At 37.5% G+C, this 18693-nt stretch overlaps 2 protein-coding genes across 11 annotated transcripts in view; both read right to left on the bottom strand.

The window, feature by feature from the left end:
- Positions 1-642: 642 nt before the first annotated feature.
- TMEM35B (transmembrane protein 35B) lies at positions 643-4844 on the bottom strand. Of its 2 annotated transcripts, none has more exons than XM_037827776.1 (3): positions 3521-4844; positions 2022-2202; positions 643-1154 (listed from the first exon to the last, which is right to left on the bottom strand). In XM_037827776.1, exons 1-3 carry the CDS (start codon positions 3626-3628, stop codon positions 982-984), a joined length of 462 nt encoding a protein of 153 aa, XP_037683704.1. In that variant the 5' UTR covers positions 3629-4844; the 3' UTR covers positions 643-981. The 2 variants fall into 2 exon arrangements, with proteins under 2 accessions (XP_037683704.1, XP_037683705.1); XM_037827777.1 differs by having other exon boundaries at positions 2022-2184.
- Positions 4845-4989: 145 nt separating this feature from the next.
- Positions 4990-18693, bottom strand: part of ZMYM6 (zinc finger MYM-type containing 6) — a 36112-nt gene continuing 22408 nt past the window's right edge. For 8 of the 9 annotated variants that reach the window (XM_037827766.1, XM_037827772.1, XM_037827769.1 and 5 more), the window contains 5 exons: positions 18321-18468; positions 16901-17041; positions 16374-16411; positions 8661-8814; positions 4990-6942 (listed from right to left, as the gene is read on the bottom strand). In XM_037827766.1, the coding sequence (XP_037683694.1) occupies positions 5111-6942; positions 8661-8814; positions 16374-16411; positions 16901-17041; positions 18321-18468 (2313 nt within the window). In that variant the 3' untranslated portion in view covers positions 4990-5110. Of the gene's footprint in view, positions 6943-8660; positions 8815-13163; positions 13669-16373; positions 16412-16900; positions 17042-18320; positions 18469-18693 lie in introns of those variants that run through there. The other variant, XM_037827775.1, reaches the window with a different exon arrangement.

The following is an 18693-nucleotide window of genomic DNA, read 5'->3' as shown; positions in this document are numbered from 1 at the left end:
TCACTGGGCTGAGCAGAGGATGGTCAGTGATGTAATAGTACACACCCTAACATGTTATTCTCTCGCCCATGTCTGATCTCCCCAGACCTCTGGGCTTCCTCTCAGGCTGTGGGGCCCTGCTGTAACACCTCAGCGTCTCACGGAGTTGGCTGCCCCTGCTTCCCTGTGGGTGTCAGGAACACTGGACTGGGTGCCACACATCAGTACCAGGGGCTGGTGGTTTCAGGATCTGTAAAATGACTCAATGCCCATTTTTGTTAGCTCTGCAAATCGAAAGTGCCAGAGATGAGAAGTAATGGGAAGGGATACCTCATGTGGTTAGGAAGGGTGCCACACTCAACATGTCTGTACTCAATGTGTAAATTTTAAATATGTATTAAAAATCTTAAAAACATGTTTGCCTTTTGAACCAGCACCCTCACTTCTAGGGGAAAGAGTGAAGTATGCAAAAGTGATTTACTTTTAATAGGAAAAAATTGGGAACCTAAATGTTCTTCAGTGGGGAATTGAATAAATACTTTATAGTATATCCTCACAATGAAATACTATGCAGTCAAGAGGACTGAAGTAGAATGGACAAGGAATGGTACTATAGCATACCAAGTTTAAAAAGCAGGTAATAAATCAGTCCATGTGGTCTCATTTTCATTGAAAAATTATCTGTATAAAAGCATTGAAAAAAGTGGTGAGGTACAGTTACACCAAGCAATTAGAAGTGGTTATTTGGGGGCATTAGAGTTTTAGAATATTTAAATTTCTTTTTTGCTTATTTTCTGTTTTCACATGACATGAAGAATGCTAGTATGTATAACACATACTCCTTAATAAACAGCCATAATAGAGAGAAAGAGAGAATACAAGGCCAGGTAGGCATGATGTCTGTTGAAACAGATGGCTGGATATATAGGTAAGGAGGTGGTCGAGTCTGTGTTCCACCATGTTCTGGCTGTGACAGCTGCATGGCACAGAGGCAGAAACCTTCTATTCCCAAGATTTCTTGAAAGTTCTTGAAGTCTTCTTCCTAGTGGGCTTGGCCACTTTCTTAGTTGGGGCTAAGTGGCAGATATCCAGCAGCACCAGGAGGCCCAGGCAGACGATGGCTGGGATGCAGGTACTCAGTGACTCTTGCAGAGACAGTAAAGTGAAGACAGCCCCTGGAATGGAAAGTGAGGTCCCAGAGCTGCCTGAGGGATTTCCAACCCAGGCTGACCCACTCCAGTCCAAGCCCTCCCACTAAACACACCCTGTGCCCCAACCCCCCACCCCCCACCACCAAATTAGTTGCACTCATTCTCTATGGCCTCCCAGAGAGGAAGACCAGAAATCAGGAACCTCTTGAACTAATGTAGCCCCTCTCAGAACAGGGGCTGAGGTAGGTAGATGGGGATTTGGACAAATTTTCCCTAATCCTTCTCCTTTGTTAATCCGACATCTACTGGAGGGAAGGAGGCCCAAGGATTGGGTTGAGGTGTGGGCAAGATCTGAAAATGAAGGAAGTTCCAGAGAGGGAAAGAAAGCCTGGAGTGTGGGACAAGTGTGTGTTGAAGCAATAGTAACACAAGGCCAAGGGATATGGTAGAAGAGCCTGAAGATGTCTGGCCTTTGAGGCAGCAGCTGTCTTTGTAAATCAGTAGTCTCGGAGCGGAGCTGCTAGGAGAGGGCCCTCTAGGACTCCCTGCCTTCCTAATCAGGGGGCCACAGCTTCCCTGCCCTCTGCCAGACACATAAGTCAAAAGGCAGCTGCCACTCCAGCAGAAGGCGGCTCTGAAGTTATAAAACATCCTTACGATGGAATACTGGGCAGCCATTAGAATCCGTGATGTAGAAGGTATAGGTGACATGGAATGGTGTTAACAATACAGAGTTTAGAAAGCACCTATCTTAGTCCAAAGACTATGGCAATTGCAGTAGAGACAGAAGTGCTCCTGGTCACAGAGAAACAACAGTAAGGGAGAACAGCCAGGTCATTCCACCATCCTCTCCCAAATCCCTACTCCCCCAGCCCAGTTGGCCCCCCTTACCCATCATGAGCAGAGTCAAAAGCAAGTTACTGATCTCTTGCAGCACCGGTGGGCCCAGGACCAGCAGCAACCCAGCCAGCAGTTCCAGCCAGCCCACAGCTACTTGGTAGTTCATGGGATCTGGCTGGTAGCCGAACACCTTCAACGGGAACACCTCAGCAAACTGCACAAACAGAGCTTTCTAGGGGTAGCAGGGAATGCCTGTCAGCCACATGCATCAAGAATCCTCCACAGGGGCACTATGTGACTTTGACCTCAACTCCCCCCAACAAAAAGGCTACTCTAGGTGAGGTCTAGGCCTGGGATCATCCTGGAGGCTGATCGCGTGGGGATGAGCTTTCCAATCAGTTAATGGGCTTTATGCTCCAAGTGAGAAGGCTGGGTGGTGGTACAGTTGGATTGATTTTCTCAGATCTCTTACCAGGTTACTAACCAGACCCCAGGTCCAGGAGGGAGTAGGTAGACTGGGACCTTCCCATAGTGCTAAGACCTTGGGAACTCCACAACTTTTCTTTCTTGGTATCTGGCCTGGCTTCTCTCCAGGCTCCTTTGCAGGGAATACTTAGGGGTGGGGCAGAGAGTGGAAGGGCAGAGAGTTGCTCTTTAAACAGATTTTACCGTCTGTTGGGTCCTGGATCCCACCGCAGCAGACACAAAATGGGCTCAAATGGCTCATCCTGTTGTGTCAGGTTCTGTTCTGGGCCAAATAACAACTTCACTCCGACCCTTAGGTTGGGTGCCATTTCCTGCTCCTTACCTCAACTCCACCTCCCTTCTGCAGTGCTACCACAGAAGCAGCTCTATGCTTCTCCAAGCAGTCCACCACCCTAAGCCAAGACCAGAAGAACGTACCCAGGTCTAGGATAGCGGGGCGCTGGGAGACGCCTCCAGGATTAGCTTCTTTGTGGTGCTGGGGGATTGGTGGGCAGGACATGAAAACCCTCCCATTAAACTGGAACTAGACAAGAGGCAGGAAAAGCTACTTCCAATCCTCCTACTTGGGCTTCATGGAGAGGCCCCTGGATTCCGGGTTAGGAGTGTCTGTCTAGCTTTAATTTTGTCTCCTTTAATAGATGCGTTAACGTGAGCCGATCCCTTCACCTTCCGAGCAAGCTTACTTACCCTGCAAAGTGGGGATTAATAAACCCTTCCCTTACCAACCTCCCAAGAACTCAAGCACATGATAAAAGTGGTGTAGAGGACGGAGGGGGAATTCGGTCACTTTTCCACTCCCTCCGACTTCCTCCTGCAGAGTCCCAGAGCCTTACTCCTCCATCTGTAAGTTAGCTTGGGGCCTCCAATGCTCAGCCGGAAGGGGCCCACGGTTCATCGAGGGGAGTTTTTCACCCCAACTTTAGCGCTGTGTCCCCCGGAAAAGAGGCGGGTCCGCGGGGAACTCCTGCGGGCAGACGGGGACCGGCGGGGCGCGCGGGGGGCTGGAGTAACTAACCGCCGGGGTCCGCAGCACATGCCCCCCGCCCGCAGCCCACGCCGCTCACCAGCTGCTCCGACACCGGAGCTGAAATCTGCTCCGAGAGCTTAGCTGCCCCCGTGAGCACGAAGAAGCCGCCCAGCACAACGCGCAGAGAAGCCAGCAGGAACGCCATGGCCGCGCACGCCCTCGGGGAACGCTGGGAATCGCTCGGCCAAGGACTGGCCTCGCCGAAAGCCCGCCCCCTGGCGCCAGCTCATTTCCTCCCTCCCGGGGACAGCCAGAAGACCCGAGCCCAGTCTCACCCCCTCACTTTCTGGCCTAGGACAGGCTGCGCAAGACCAGAGCATTTGGGCGGGTCATCCCCATCTCACAGATAGGGATACTGAGGCCTATTGGCTCTTAACTGACCAAACGGGACCCTTTGAATTCAGAGCGCGTGTCTGTGCCTCCCAGCCAATATGGAGCTGAGTCAAACTTGGGTATCTGGTCTGGCTTGCAGAAGAGCTCCGTTTACCGAAAGTTCCTACCTGTGCCACACTAGCTGTGGGAGCCTTGGTATCTCCATCTGTAGACGAAGATAACGCCTCATCATTTCTGAATTTGAAACAGGCCTAGCACAATTTCTGCACATTGTAAACTCAAAGTGTTTTTAAATTAGTAATTTAATTTATAAAATTAATGATTACTAATTATAAAATGTTCTTTTCCATATTTGTCAGAAATTTCCTTTCCCTTTAATTCTCTCGCTGAAATTAACATGTGAAAGGTGTTTGAAATATTCTGATCCCTGCAGCCATGGGAGAAGTTTTCACTGAACAAATCCCTACAGGGCACTCCTGGCCCATCTGCTCTTTTCTGGGAATCTTTCTGGAGCTGGGATGGACAAACTATGGCCCAAATCCCTCAGCTGTCTTTTTTTTAACTCCTCACCCCTCTCCATGCAAGCTAATAACGTTTTGTTTTGACATTTGATTTTAAAAACTTTGTAAAGATTTTGTGACCCGTGAAAATTATATGAAACTCGTATTTCAGTGTTCAAAATTAAAAAATTTTATTGGAACACAGCCACACCCATTTGTGTATTGTCTCTGGCTGCTCTCGCATGGCAACTGCAGAGTTCAGAGGTTGCCACCCTATAGCCTGAAAACCCTAAAATATTTACTATCAGGCCCTTGATGAAAAGTTTGCCAAGGCTGGATCTAGCAGACTACAGAGAGGCCCAAAAAGGGGCCTCAAACTCTCCTACTACTTCCATTTCCTGTTAGCCAAGCTGTTAAGGTCCACAACTGCTGCGGTAGATAGCTGGCTGGCTGGCTGAAGACAACTGACCCATGTGCTTCTAAAGACCAAACTCTTTCAACCAGGTTGTGCTATTATATCATGGATTTAAGGCTTTCATTATCTGCAGTCTTTGCCATTAATCCAAACTATCTGATCAATGAATAAAATATATTCTTTACGTTGGAATATTAAAATTATACATTATTAAGTATAAATGCATAACTATTAATTTCTCAACAAAAAACAAAAATATTAAAACACTTATTTAATCACTGAAAAAACAAATCCACATAGGAAGTTATATTTTAGGATACTTACTGCATACAAAATTTAACACAAATTTCGATTTTGATGATAAGCAATATGCACATTGCTATTCTTTCTCCTTTACTAACTTTTCTATCCTTGGGATTAAAGATGTGACTGCAAGTCTTAGAGTGGAACCAGAAACCAATAGATTTCTTTGTTTTGACTCAGTCAAAGCTGAAAATGTAGCATCACATAAATAAACAGTTGAGAAAGGTAGTAAAAACTTCATGGCCTTTTCATGGAGTTCGGGGTAACTTGTCTCTGCATTTATCCAAAATTGAGTTACAGACATTGATTTAAACATTGCTTGCAATCCTAAATCTGAAGATAATTGTGTTAACTTTGCTTCTTCAACATCACTGAGATTACTATTTTGGTGATCTGTAAAAGGATTAATTATCCACAAATTTCCTGAACGCAAGTCGTCTTCTGGTGGATAACAGTCATTGAACATTTCAGAAAGTCCTTCCAGGTGTTCAAAAATAATGCTTGTGATGCTTTTCTTATTAAAGTCTGATGAGTTTGAGAATTCAGAAAATGAAGGGAACATGTCATAATCATTCTCTTGTATGCGCTTCAACCATATTTTTAACTTTTTCTTAAATATATCAATTTTATTATACAGATTGAAGAAAGTAGTCATAGTGCCTTGCAGACTTAAATTTAGTTCATTTATAAGTGAAAATATATCTGATAAATAGGCCAGTTTTGCAACCCATTCCTCATCATGAAAATACTTGGCCAAGTCTGAATGCTTTTGGTTTAAAAAAATTTCTATTTCATGTCGTAATTCAAATAATCTTGTTAAAATTCTCCCTCTTGAAATCCAGCGTACTTCAGCATGAAGTGGTAAATTCACATGCTCAGACCCCATCTCTTCACACAAAATTGTTAACATTCGTGAATTTAATGCATTGCTTTTAATAAAACTTAAAATTTGTGCTGACTGCAAAAGAATTTCATGTAAACATGGAGACAACTTTTCTGCTACTAAATGTTCACGGTGAATAAAACAATGTGTAAATGCCACTTTATTCATGGCAACTTCTTGAATTTTTGCCCTTAAACCAGAACACCTGCCAGTTATGCTTGCAGCCCCATCTGTACAGAGACCAACACAATGCTTCCAATTCAGAGATTTACTATCAATATATTTATTTATTAGTTCAAATATTGCAAAACCAGTTATTTGGAAAGGAATTTCAATGCAACATAATAATTCTTCTTTTATATCACTACAATTATAATCAATGAAACGAACATAGCACAAAAGAAGAGCAGTCTCTGAGATTTCTGATGACTCGTCTATCTGAAGGGCAAACCATTTTGACTCTCTGACTTTTTGAATCAGCTGATCTTCAATGTCTGCAGACAATTCATCAATCCTGTGTCCAATTGTATTATTAGAAAGAGGGATGGTTTTCATTTTGTCTCCAGCACTTGAACCCAAAACTTCTGAACACATTTCTACTAAATATGGTTTAATTAATTCTTCTGCAAAATGAAATGGCTTCTTACTGGCAGCAATTTGGAGAGCAATTAAATAAGAAGCTTTCATAAGTGACTTTTCAACTAGTAAACACTTTTTTAAAGAACTGTTTTGACATTCCATTCCAAGAGATTTTTGTTCAAAAAAATCTAACGGTTTGTTTTCTAATTCTGAATGTTTTGTCTTCAAATGATGAGAGAGATTTGCTGGCTTCATGTTTTCACTGGGTAAGATTTCTCCACAAATGACACACTGTGGCCTCGGTGAACTCTCTTTTGATCCAGGATAAATAATAAAACAAACTTTTAAATATTCTGCATCATAAGTCTGGAAAAAACCTATTCTTTTTTTCTTTGCAGGTGGAGAATCAAGTTCTGCATCATTTTTCTCATTAGGCATAGGTAAATCTGAATGAAATATTTGAATCACTGTTAATTTTCATGAACAAGTAAATGTTCCTTTTGCTTTTCCCCATACATTTAAAATTTACATTTTGTCACACTGTATCAAAAGAACACACTCATTAGAGTTTAAACACAAACACACCTCCATGATGCCATTAAAAACTGAATTTCTCCTTTTTCCAAAACTTGGTCACTGTAATTAAATCTGTAGGCCAAAGAATCTGTACAAGTAATCCCATGTGTATGTTACAAATTACCAGAATTAAGGCTGAATTCCACAGAACACAACAAATTAAGAATAAACTATTTTCCTTTCAAAGAGTTTAGGAGAAAAAAAGGGATAACAAGTGTTACAAAATGTTAACATTTGGTAAATCTAGATGAAGGGTATTGAAAGGTACATTGCTGTTCTTTGTATTGTTTTTATGACCTTTCTGAATTTTGAAACTTTCCAAAATTCAAGTTTGGGAAAAAAGATAAGGGTTGATTATTAATTTTAATACCCAGTGTCAGGAGATAGAAAAAACGGACCCTCTAAAACACTACTGGCTGGAGCATAAAATGATTTAACTTTTCTGGGGTCAATTTAGCAGCAAATATCAAAAGCCTTAAAAACACGTAATAGCTTTTCCATTGCTTAGGATTTATCCTAAGGATTTAATTAGACAAATGTACAAAGTCATTTACACAGCTTAATGCAACACTGTTTATATTAAAAATTAGAAGCAATCTAAATGTCCAATATTCAGGGACTGGTTATGCTAGATATACTGGAACCTAAGCATCCATTAAGAATGTAAATATATACTTAAATTTATACTGATATGATGTTTCCAATAACTGTGAAATGAAAAAGTAGTTTATAACAGTAACAGAAAATAATCTAATATTTAATATAGAATTCTTTTTAATGTATAAGCATACATATAGATGTCCACCAATCCTTTACTACTCTCCGTGTGCAAATGTATCTATAAATTCACGTACACAGAGGATATCATTTTAGTAGGAATACAAAATAATTAGATTTACTGAGTAAGGAAAACGGGCTTCTCCCTGACTCCTACCAAAAGAAAGGCACCTTATATAAAAACTTATGATTATTTGTTGACAATTTATGCTTTTAAATACGGTATTCTATAAAGTAAAATTATTATTAAAAACACAATTAAAAGATGCTTTGGACAGAGCAGGCTATTAAGTAATTGAAAATACAAGGGTAGTGGGATTAAAAGTAGTTAACATTATCAGGGGCAGTAGTTTACAATCTTTTCAAGTATGAGTTCAAAACAATTTTCCTGATCAATACCTGGGACATGATATTAGTTATACTTTTAGTAAGTGACAATGGAGTTCAGTGTTAAAAAAACAAAACAAACAACCAACCAAAAAACTAAGGTTAAATCAGTAATGCTTTTAACTAAATTTGTATCTTAGCAATTATAATAGTTGTCATATATTTGAAAAACAGAAGTGCATACACAGGAGGTGCTTGTCCACTCTATGCATAATGCTTTGTGTGCAGGTGTATTCAATTTAGTAGTTATTATTGTTAATAACAATAACTATAAAAGGAACAAATTAGGTGTTTAAAATATGTGACCAAAGAATGAATGAATGTTTACACATTCAAGAAACTGTTGATTACTTTCTTTTCCTTTCTTATATAAACAAAAACAGAAAGCAAACTTTCTACATGTGGAACGCACAGGGACACATACCTGTCTGACATTCCTTGGGTTGTGTATGTGGTTTGCAAGAGGTGGCCTTGGTCTGTGTGACAGGCTTGCACAATAATGCTTTGTTCTTTAAAAGCTTGGGAGGTTGGGAAGATTGGGAAGATAGAAGTTTCATGGCATCTGTCTGTGTACTTCCCTAGTTAAAAATAAATGTAAAAACCAAGAGAGATTTTTTTTAGTATGTTATCACTGACTATAATTGCTTTCAACTGAAAGGTGACACATATCAGGACTGCATAGAAGACACAGGGTATATTGCTGAGAAATATAATTCCTCTGAAAGAGGGAATGCCATAAAGAAGTCACTTTTGAAAATATGCACTAATTCCTAATTCTCCTAATCAATATCTGTCTTGTTTATTGATTTTAAAACATACTCCACCTATAGTAAGTAAAATCAAAACAATCCTTGCTGATCAGGACAGCTGGCTATCCAGAAAACTTAGAGCCTATCTCAGACCATATGCAAAATTACATTCCATATTGATTAAAGATCTCAAATTAAAAAAACAAGACTTTAAAATCACTGGAGAACTTTCAAATGTCTAGAGCACAGAGAAAATATTCTTAAATAAAACACAAACAGTAAAAACAAAATAGAAAAAGATCAATACATTTGACTACCTCAAAATTTGAAACTTTTGCAACAAAGGTCTTCATAAACAAAGCTAAAAGATAAGCAACAGAATGGATAAGTGTATGTAAAACTTATTTATTCAATAAATATTTACTGAATGTTTACTTCATGCCAGGCACTGTTCCAAGCCCTGGGGATACAGCAGAAAACAAGACAAAGTCTATCTCTTATGATGCTTACATTCTAGAGGGAGATTTAGAAAATAAACAAATCAAACAAATAAATAACGTATAATTTCAGGTAGTGACAAGCGCTATGAAGAAAAATAAAGCAGGGTGGGAATGAAGAATGATGCCGGGGGCAGGGTAATTCTGGAGTAAACATTTGGGTAAACTCTCTGAATTATTCAAAAGAGCAAGCCAGGCAAAGACCTGAGGCCAGAGGATTCAGGAAGAGGGATTGTAGGTGCAAAAGCCCAGAAGTGGGAAAGAGCTTAAGAACAAGGCTGAAATGGAGAAAGCCAGAGCGGGGCAGGGGGTTGTATTTTGAAGTGTCATGGGAAGCCATTAGAAGTTATATTTACATTTACTTGTTAAACAGGTAATAGATACACTTAATGAAAAATTCAAAAGGTATAAAGGGTATACATGAAAAGAAGTTTTCCATGCCATTCTGCCATCTATCCATACTCAATTTTGAACACAACCACTTAGTTTCTTACATACTAGAAATTGTCTATGTAATTAAATAAGGTGCTTTTTACTATGAATGATAGCATGTTATTAACAAACTTTGGCACCTTGCTTTTGTTACTTAGCAATGTATCTTGGAGGTATATTTACTTAACTTTGTAAAGCTGTCTATTAATAATGGTTTTGAATATACTGTGCTTTGAACAGTCCTGCCTGGTGAACCTTTAGGATGTACACATCTTTTGCTATTATAAACAATACTACAATGAGTATCTTTACACACCAACTAATTCTACATGTGCCAGTATATCTACAGAATAAAGTGTTTTGGTAGGTCTTAAGTTACATAGATTTTAATTTTCCTGTTATTGCCAAATTGCTCTCTTTAGAAGTTATATCAAATCATAAAATGGGTACAGGAATGTATGTAAGCCTGTTTCCCAACATCCTAGTCAACACAGTATTATCAAAAATTGCTATGTCTCAGTAAATGAAAAATTCGTATTTTACAGTAGTATGGTTAGGTTATTTTTCATGTTAGAGTGTTTTTTTTTATATTTCCTCTTATCCTTTGCCCTATTTTTGTTTATCTTTTTAAAATATTCTATGTCTAGTTTTTGAATGGGTTATTTCACATGACACAAAATGCAAAGGGTCAAATTAAACAAAGAAAAACAACTGTCCTTCTTCCACCCCTCCCCAGCCTTTCAGTTTTCCTCATAGGTAACCACATCACCTATTTATTGGTTGCCTTCCAGAGGTCTTCTATACATATGCACAAGCATGTGTTTGTATAATCTTTTTAAAATACAAATGGTAGCATGCTGTACATGTGTCTTTAATTCACTTATGATACCTGAGATTGTTCCATGTCTGTACTTGTAGATCTGCCTCATTCTTTTCAACAACTGTATAGTACTTCATTGTTTGGATATATTATACTTAATCTAACCAGGGGCCCCAACAAAGCCATTGTGTACACTTGTGCAGGGGACTCCACTTGCCAGGCCATTTTGATTTAAATTCTGAGGTGAATATCCAACTGTATTTTCTTCCAAATGGCTCCTCAGTTGTCATAACACTATTGTATAATCCATATATCTACCACTGATCCAATCAGTACCTTTATCACATACTAAATTCCCATATATATTTGGGTCTGTTTCTGCACTTTTTTTCTGCACTTTTTGTCTGTTCATGTACCAGTATCACTTGTCTTAATTAGTTACCTTATAATATTTGTGTTTTTCCTACATTTTATATGTGGAAATTAGTTCCTCCTCTTCTTTACCCTTCTTTTTTCAGAATTTCACTGAAGATTTTTGAGCAGAGGAGTGACAGTACCTGATAGATCTTTCTAAAGATCCTCCTGACAACTGTGTGGAAAATAAACGGCAAAGGGCAGCATGGCAGTAGCAGGAAGATCGGTAGAGTACTGCAATAATCCAGAAGAAACATGATGATGGCCAAGACTAAGGAGGTAGCTGTGGGGTTAGTAAAAAGAAGGGAAACTGGGAAGGAAATTTGGGGGGAAATAAAAGTGTTCTGTTTTAGACATATTATTTGAGATGTCTATCAACCATCTAAGTCTAACTGTCCAGTAGGCAATTGGATACATGAATCTGGAGTTCACAGATCAGGGCAAGAGCAATAAATCTGCCACTGCCTAGGAGGTGTTTAAAACCAAAGGGCTGCTCTGTCTTGGGGCTTGCCCCATGAAGCTTGTTAGTGCAAAGGAGAGGCTAAACCTGCTTATAATTGTGCCTATGAGTCTCCCCCTGAGTGCCTCTTTGTTGTTCAGATGTGGCCCTCTCTCTCTAACTAAGCCACTTTGGTGGGTGATCTCCCTGCCCTCCCCCCTACATCGGACCTGACTCCCAGGGGTGCAAATCTCCCCGGCAACGCAGGATATGACTCCCGGGATGAATCTGGACCTGGTGTTGTGGGATTGAGAACATCTTCTTGACCAAAAGGGGGATGCAAAATGGAATGAAATAAAGCTTCAGTGGCTGAGAGATTTCAAATGGAGTCGAGAGGTCATGCAGGTGGACATTCTTATGCACTATATAGACAACACTTTTTAGGTTTTAATGTATTAGAATAGCTAGAAGTAAACACTCAAAACTACCAAACTCCAACCCAGTAGCCTTGACCCTTGAAAACAACTGGATAACAATGTAGCTTACAAGGGGTGACAGTCTGATTGTGAAAACCTTGTGGATCGCACTCCCTTTATCCAGTATATGGATGGATGAGTAGAAAAATGGGGACAAAAACTAAATGAAAAATAGGGTGGGATGGGGGGATGATTTGGGTGTTCTTTTTTATTTTTATTTTTTATTCTGATTCTGATTCTTTCTGGTGTAAGGAAAATGTTCAAAAACAGATTGGGGTGATGAATGCACAACTATATGATGGTACTGTGAACAGCTGATTGTATATCATGGATGATTGTATGGTATGTGAATATATCTTAATAAAACTGAATTAAAAAAATTTAAAAAAAAAAACAAAGGGCTGTATGAATCCCCTAGGAAGTAATGCAGACAGAGAAAAGGGTGAAGTACGATGTCCTCAAAGTTGAATGAAGAAAATATTTCAAGAAGGAAGGAGAGATCACTGTGTCAAATGTACTAAAAGGTTGAGTAAAGTGAGAACTAAAAATTGACCACTGGAGGGGAGGGGGGAAATTGACCACTGGATTTGGCAAAATGAAGACTGATGGCAAAACTGACAAGAGCAGCTTCAGTGAAGTAGTGCAGACAAAAGCCTAACTAGCATGAGCTGAAGAAAAGGTAACAGATAAGGAAGTGGGGGCATCAAGTAGAAGCCACCCTTAGGGAAGTTTCTCCATAAAGGAGAGCAGAGAAATGGTACAGTAGCCGGAGAGCCATGGTGTTAAAGAAGGAATTTTTCCAGATAAGTGTATTACTGCATGTCTTTGTATTGAAGGAAATAATCGGGGGGGGGGGGGGGAATCCATCATATATAACAAACTCCTGTAAGTCAATAGGAAAAAACCAATTCAACAGAAAAATAGGGAAAAATTAAAAGCAGGAAATTCAAAGAAAATTCAAATGACCAAGAACATAAAATATAAGCAAACTCACCAGTAATCAGACATGCAAAATAAGACAACAATAACATTCTACCAAACAGATTGGCAAAAAATGTTTACATCTGACAACATTAAATGATGGTGAGGCTGGGGGAAATGGGTACAATTACATAAATTGGTAGGAATATATATTGGAACAGCACTCTGTAGGGTAACTGGTGGAATCTATAAAAAGTAAAAACGCAAATACTCTTGAGCCAACAATTCTACTCTTCCAAATCTATCCTAGAGAAACAGCTGCACACATGCACAAGAAGACATATACAAGGATGTTCACTGTAGCAGAGATTTTTAATAGTGAAAACTGGAAACAGATGAACCTAATGCTCATCAATAGGGCAAAGGATAAATAAAATGTGGTACCTACATACAATGCAATATTTTACAGCAATCAAGGGGAATGAAACAAAATCTATTAAGTATCAACATGGATAGATATTAAAAAATATTAAATATTTTCCATGGATTTATATATCAGTGTGGAAGATAAAAACGGTTTATTACACACTTGTATATATGAATGTGGAAGATTAAAAAAAGGACACACACCAATCTCATAATAGTTTCTTCTGGGATGTGAAAAGAGAACCGGTGTGTGATTAACTAAAAGAAAAAGGAAAGAAAAAACTGAGATTAAATAAGCCAAATCTAACAATGTTCAGTTATGGCTGGTGGGAATACAGTAGAACAGGGGTTTGTAAACTATGGCCTAGGAGCCAAATCTGGCTCCCCACCTGTTTTTGTAAATAAAGTTTTATTGGAACACAGCCACACCCACTCATTTATATACACTCTTTGGCTGCTTCTGTGCTACAATAGCAGAGGTGAGAAACAATAACAGAGACTACATGGCCTGCAAAGTCTAAATTATTTACTAACTAAACCTTTATAGAAAAAGTTTGCTGGCTTTTGCAGATTTATTTTCTTCTCTGTACTTTCTGTATTTTTTACCTTTCCTCAACTAAAAAAAAAAACAAGACAGACATATTTAAGATCAATTAAATAACCTGAGAGAGATTCATATAAAAATCCCCAGAGAAACAAAGATTTTAAAATAGTTTTTTCATATCTTAAGACTGCTACATTATTTATCATTATATTTTTTATATACTAAACTGGAAATATTAATCAGAGCTATTCTGTTACACAGTTACAATAACTGGGGAATTACAGTAAGTACTTTGGGGAAAACATATATAGGGCAGTCACATTTAATATGAAGGATATGTTCCTGAAAACCCTGAATAATTCAAAACTTGCATAATTCAAGACTAACTGTCCCATACATATAAAGATTCAGTAGATGGGAGGATGTATTTTCAGAGTACATAAATCTTAAATCAATATAGAATATTTTCATAATACATATTAATAACACTAATATATAACATAATACATTGACACTTTCATTAGACAGCTGCATAGTTAATAATATAATCATACAATACAGCAATTTATCAGGTAATTTTAAAATATAATTTGAAGGTACAATACATAATATACAACAAATAAATACAAAGTCAATTTAAGGACATTTAATTAACTATTGAGGTATACTGCCTGAAAATAATGAAACAGAACTTATCATTGTTATCATTATCATCTTCCAACAACACAAAGAATGAGAGAGCTAAGAGGTGCCAAATTACAAGTTCTCTCTCCACATTATAGTGAAGGCTGGTCTGATTCCCTGGAAGAATTCTGCCAAAGAATGAATGCTAAAGAATGACTCTAATGTGGTTTGAGTTTTTTTCCCTCTCAGTTTTTTTCTTAACTGAGGATTTCATGATATGCAGACACTTTCCATCTTTTGCCTTGCCACCATAGCACTGTGATCCACATTTGGATCAACTTCTTCAAAAATAGCAATTGCTGCTGAAACACGGTCAAAAACTTGTGTCAGACACTTCACTACTGGTTGATACGCTGAAGGCCCAGGATAATTGGTGGGGCCCTCTTCCTGCTGCCTGTTTTCCTAATTCTAGGTAAGTCTTCCTTTTGTTAATCCGTAGGAGTACAATCCAAGCAAACGTTGAAAATTTTCAACATCCCCATTATCAACATTGCACATATCTACCTTCTGTGCCACTTTCAGAGATTCCTTATTAGCAAGTGTTATGCTGTCTTTAGATAAATCCTTTTTAAATTATGGTAAAGTTGAAATGTTTTGATATCTTCAGAGTTAGAAGATACAGTTTGCCTGCTCATCTTTACATTCTTAAAAATCTGTCTCACTATCACCTCCTTTCAAATCATCAAAAATACTCTGTGCTTTGGCACAGACAATAGCTTGGCCTTAGGGACACATTATGTTAGCAGTGCTCTTAAAACCACGTGGCCAGTAATTTTTCCATTTATTTCACTATCGTTGCCTGGTTATAAGATAACTTTTGTGAACTAAAGGGTACATCTGCTTTAATGCTGGTTATTTATTTATTTATTTATTTTTATTTTTGAGCTTTGTCTCTAATATTTTGCAGGGCATACACTCCTAAATTCACTGTATAGGATACCACAATAGTGGTTTGGCCTTCTTTATAGCATTTTATCACCTCTAACTTCTCTTTCAAAGTTACTGAATGTCAGGCACGCATTTTACACTACCACCAGCACTAAATGAACACCTGGATAACATTGTCATATACTATGGAAAAGACTTTTAATTATGTTAAGGGAAAATGTTAAGATAGTAGCACAGCAGTCACCAAAAACATTAACCCAATGAGGTTTGTGTGATACTGGTAAAGGATAATGGAAATTTTGTTTCCTTGCTAAAATGATGCTGACATAGAGCAACAAAAACAGAGTTTACAATCCTTTCAACCTACCAGCTATAAAATTACACATTTCTTGAAAAACAATGTTCATTTTGGGAAGTTTCACGAAATTTCAAATTTGAGACATAAAGTTGGAAATTTAAATATATTTTTACTTTGCATATTTTCAGCTTCACATTATCCAAACATGCATATGACACTACACTGAACTTTCAAGACTTTTTAGTCTAAAAGAAAAATATTTGAATGTAGTAAAAGAGAAAAATAAGCACCCAGATGCAATTAACAAGTATTTAAACAAATTAAGAAAGCAGAAAACAAATTTAAAATAACTCAGAAAATACAGTCTTATTAATGATCAAGGTCACACTTCAGATTAAAAAACAAAAGTTAGTGCAAATGTATTACTCCACTTTTTTGAAGACTAAGCTGCAAACAGAAATGTACTCAGATATATATTAGAAGGCTATATCCAAAAAGAAAATAAATCCAAGTAGCAATATCAAGAAAAATATTAACAATAAAACTTACATCTTCAGTGATCTCTGCTGCCCCTTTAGTAACTGCACCTATTATAAATTAAAACATACATTATCTCTATTTTATTTATTTATTTTTTGTAAAACATACATTATCTCTAGAACACACAAAAGTAAACACTGAAACTTCTTATTTCAAACCAGTTAACAAAACAAATAAGGCCAAATGTTTCTTTAACCTCACTAAGATGTGCTAGAGCCCAGGTCAGAATTTCTCAAAAAACTGGGCCAAGGAAACCTTGCATCAATATCACCTACAGTGCTTGGTAAAGGTAAAGAAAGATTCCTAGGTCCCAAGCCAGTCCACAGTAATAGAATCTCTGGTGGTAAAGGTATATTAAAATATTTTTGGTTCTTAAAAAAAAAAAACAAAACTATACATACCACTTCCTCCCCCACCCACACCACTATGCTTGCTACCCACTTCCTTCAGAGACAGAGGGGCATGTTTTCTTATATAAACGTGATGAAAGATATTACTGATGAGAACTACTTAGACTAGACAAAAACAAGTCATACCTTTTAAAACACTGTTAGTGTTCCCTGTGGGCTGGGCAGCAGATACCTTTGCCAGTGACACCACACTGGTTATAACTGGTGTTGTATCTATCCTTGGAGAAGGGGGCTCCATTGAAGCAGTTTTCGTCTTGGAAATATTTACTGATTAAAATAAACAAAAATTTAAGGCTTAGTATAAATAAAAGGGTCCGACATAAAAATCCTGTTTAACAGTTAGGTTTTCAAGGAGCATTGAAAATATCTAACTCTGTGTAATGTTGGGCTGGGTGATTCTCGTCAGATTAGTGTTCATTAAGGCTTAAGGAAAGCCTGATTCTTTAAAATTATAAGCCTTGAATGACACTTAAGTAGTAAAAATACAGGTATTAGCTTCAGGATTAGCCAGGCTTTTCTATTAGTTAATATCAAAACTCCTACACCCTAAGCTTGCTTTGAATAAAAATTTTAACATCACAATATCTATAAATAAATTAGTGAAGCAACTGTCTATCCACATAAGAACACCGTTTCCTTAACATGCACTATGGAATGAAAATTCTACCACCAACCTGACTGGTCCTAGGGAATGGATGGCTAACACAAAAGATTAGCACAAGGCATATATGATTAAGGCAATGATTAATAAGACTACAAAGGTAGGCAAGGGCCAGATCTCAAGCAGCCAAAGCACACAGATTCTGTCCTCAATTGAGAATCAGCACTAAAGGCTTTGATCAAAGAACATAACAACAAGTGTTTTTAAATTAATACTCAATAATAATAATAATAATAATAATAAATAATAATAATAATAATAAATTAATTAATTTAAATTAAATGAGCTACTTTAAGGATGTGCCGCATATCTAGTTACTCATAAGTATACTTTAACTACATTAGCAGTCCTACTTGCAAAATTATTTCCTTCTTAACCAGGAAAAACTTTGCTACCTATGAAAAACTGGCCTATTTATTTTTTTAGATATAATTAATGTGTTGTTCTCTTTTCCATGACTACCAATAAGCTCTGGATCAAATCTTATGTCAGTCACGGCAACCATATTAACATACTCCTATCTTCCCTCTTTGTTTGCCCTGATTTTCTATTTTTATTTCTAGTTTATTAGATGAATAGTATATATCCCTTAAAGTAAATTATTTACATACAGATAAATTCAAACAAAAGCAATGAAATCTAATTTTCCCATAAAAATTAATTCATATACATTTGTTGATTCCTTAATAAGTCTGACTATGACAGCAAACAGCATCAGGATTAATTTTGGGGGCAAGCTTTAGGGATTCTTAAAGGAAAGTTTAAGAAAATTCAAGTTATTTGAATCAGTGAAATTTTATTTTTACCAGATTATTTTAAACTGTGTGTGCTGATAGTATATACTAGCACTGACATAAAGATCCCATTAGCCAAATTTAAATATACCTTTATTTTGTGAAAGAGGGTCATTTATAATTTGCTGATTGCAAAACTCCAAGACACAAAATAGGTTACAGAAATGTTTGATGTTGCCTCGCCATTTTATGGATTCACTTAGCTTACCCTGTCGTTTACAACCATCACACTTGGCCATCTGAGAAAAAAAACATAAAACAGGATAGGCATAAAGCCATAAAATAATGAAAAGATAACATTAATCATAAAACCAGAAAGCACTATGAAAAACAGGGTATATGAGTCAGTTGAGAGCTCAAAAATATACACTTAATTGTTTCCTTATAGATGCCCTAAATTGAGAGCATATAAAAGTTGTTCTTTTTTAAAAAGTACTTATGAAGTAAAGATAGGATCTATTTTT

Source organism: Choloepus didactylus, chromosome 2 (genome assembly GCF_015220235.1).
Source record: "Choloepus didactylus isolate mChoDid1 chromosome 2, mChoDid1.pri, whole genome shotgun sequence".
Lineage (NCBI taxonomy): Eukaryota > Metazoa > Chordata > Mammalia > Pilosa > Megalonychidae > Choloepus > Choloepus didactylus.
Note: the sequence above shows the minus strand (reverse complement) of the source record. Positions and strands in the feature narration are given on the sequence as shown.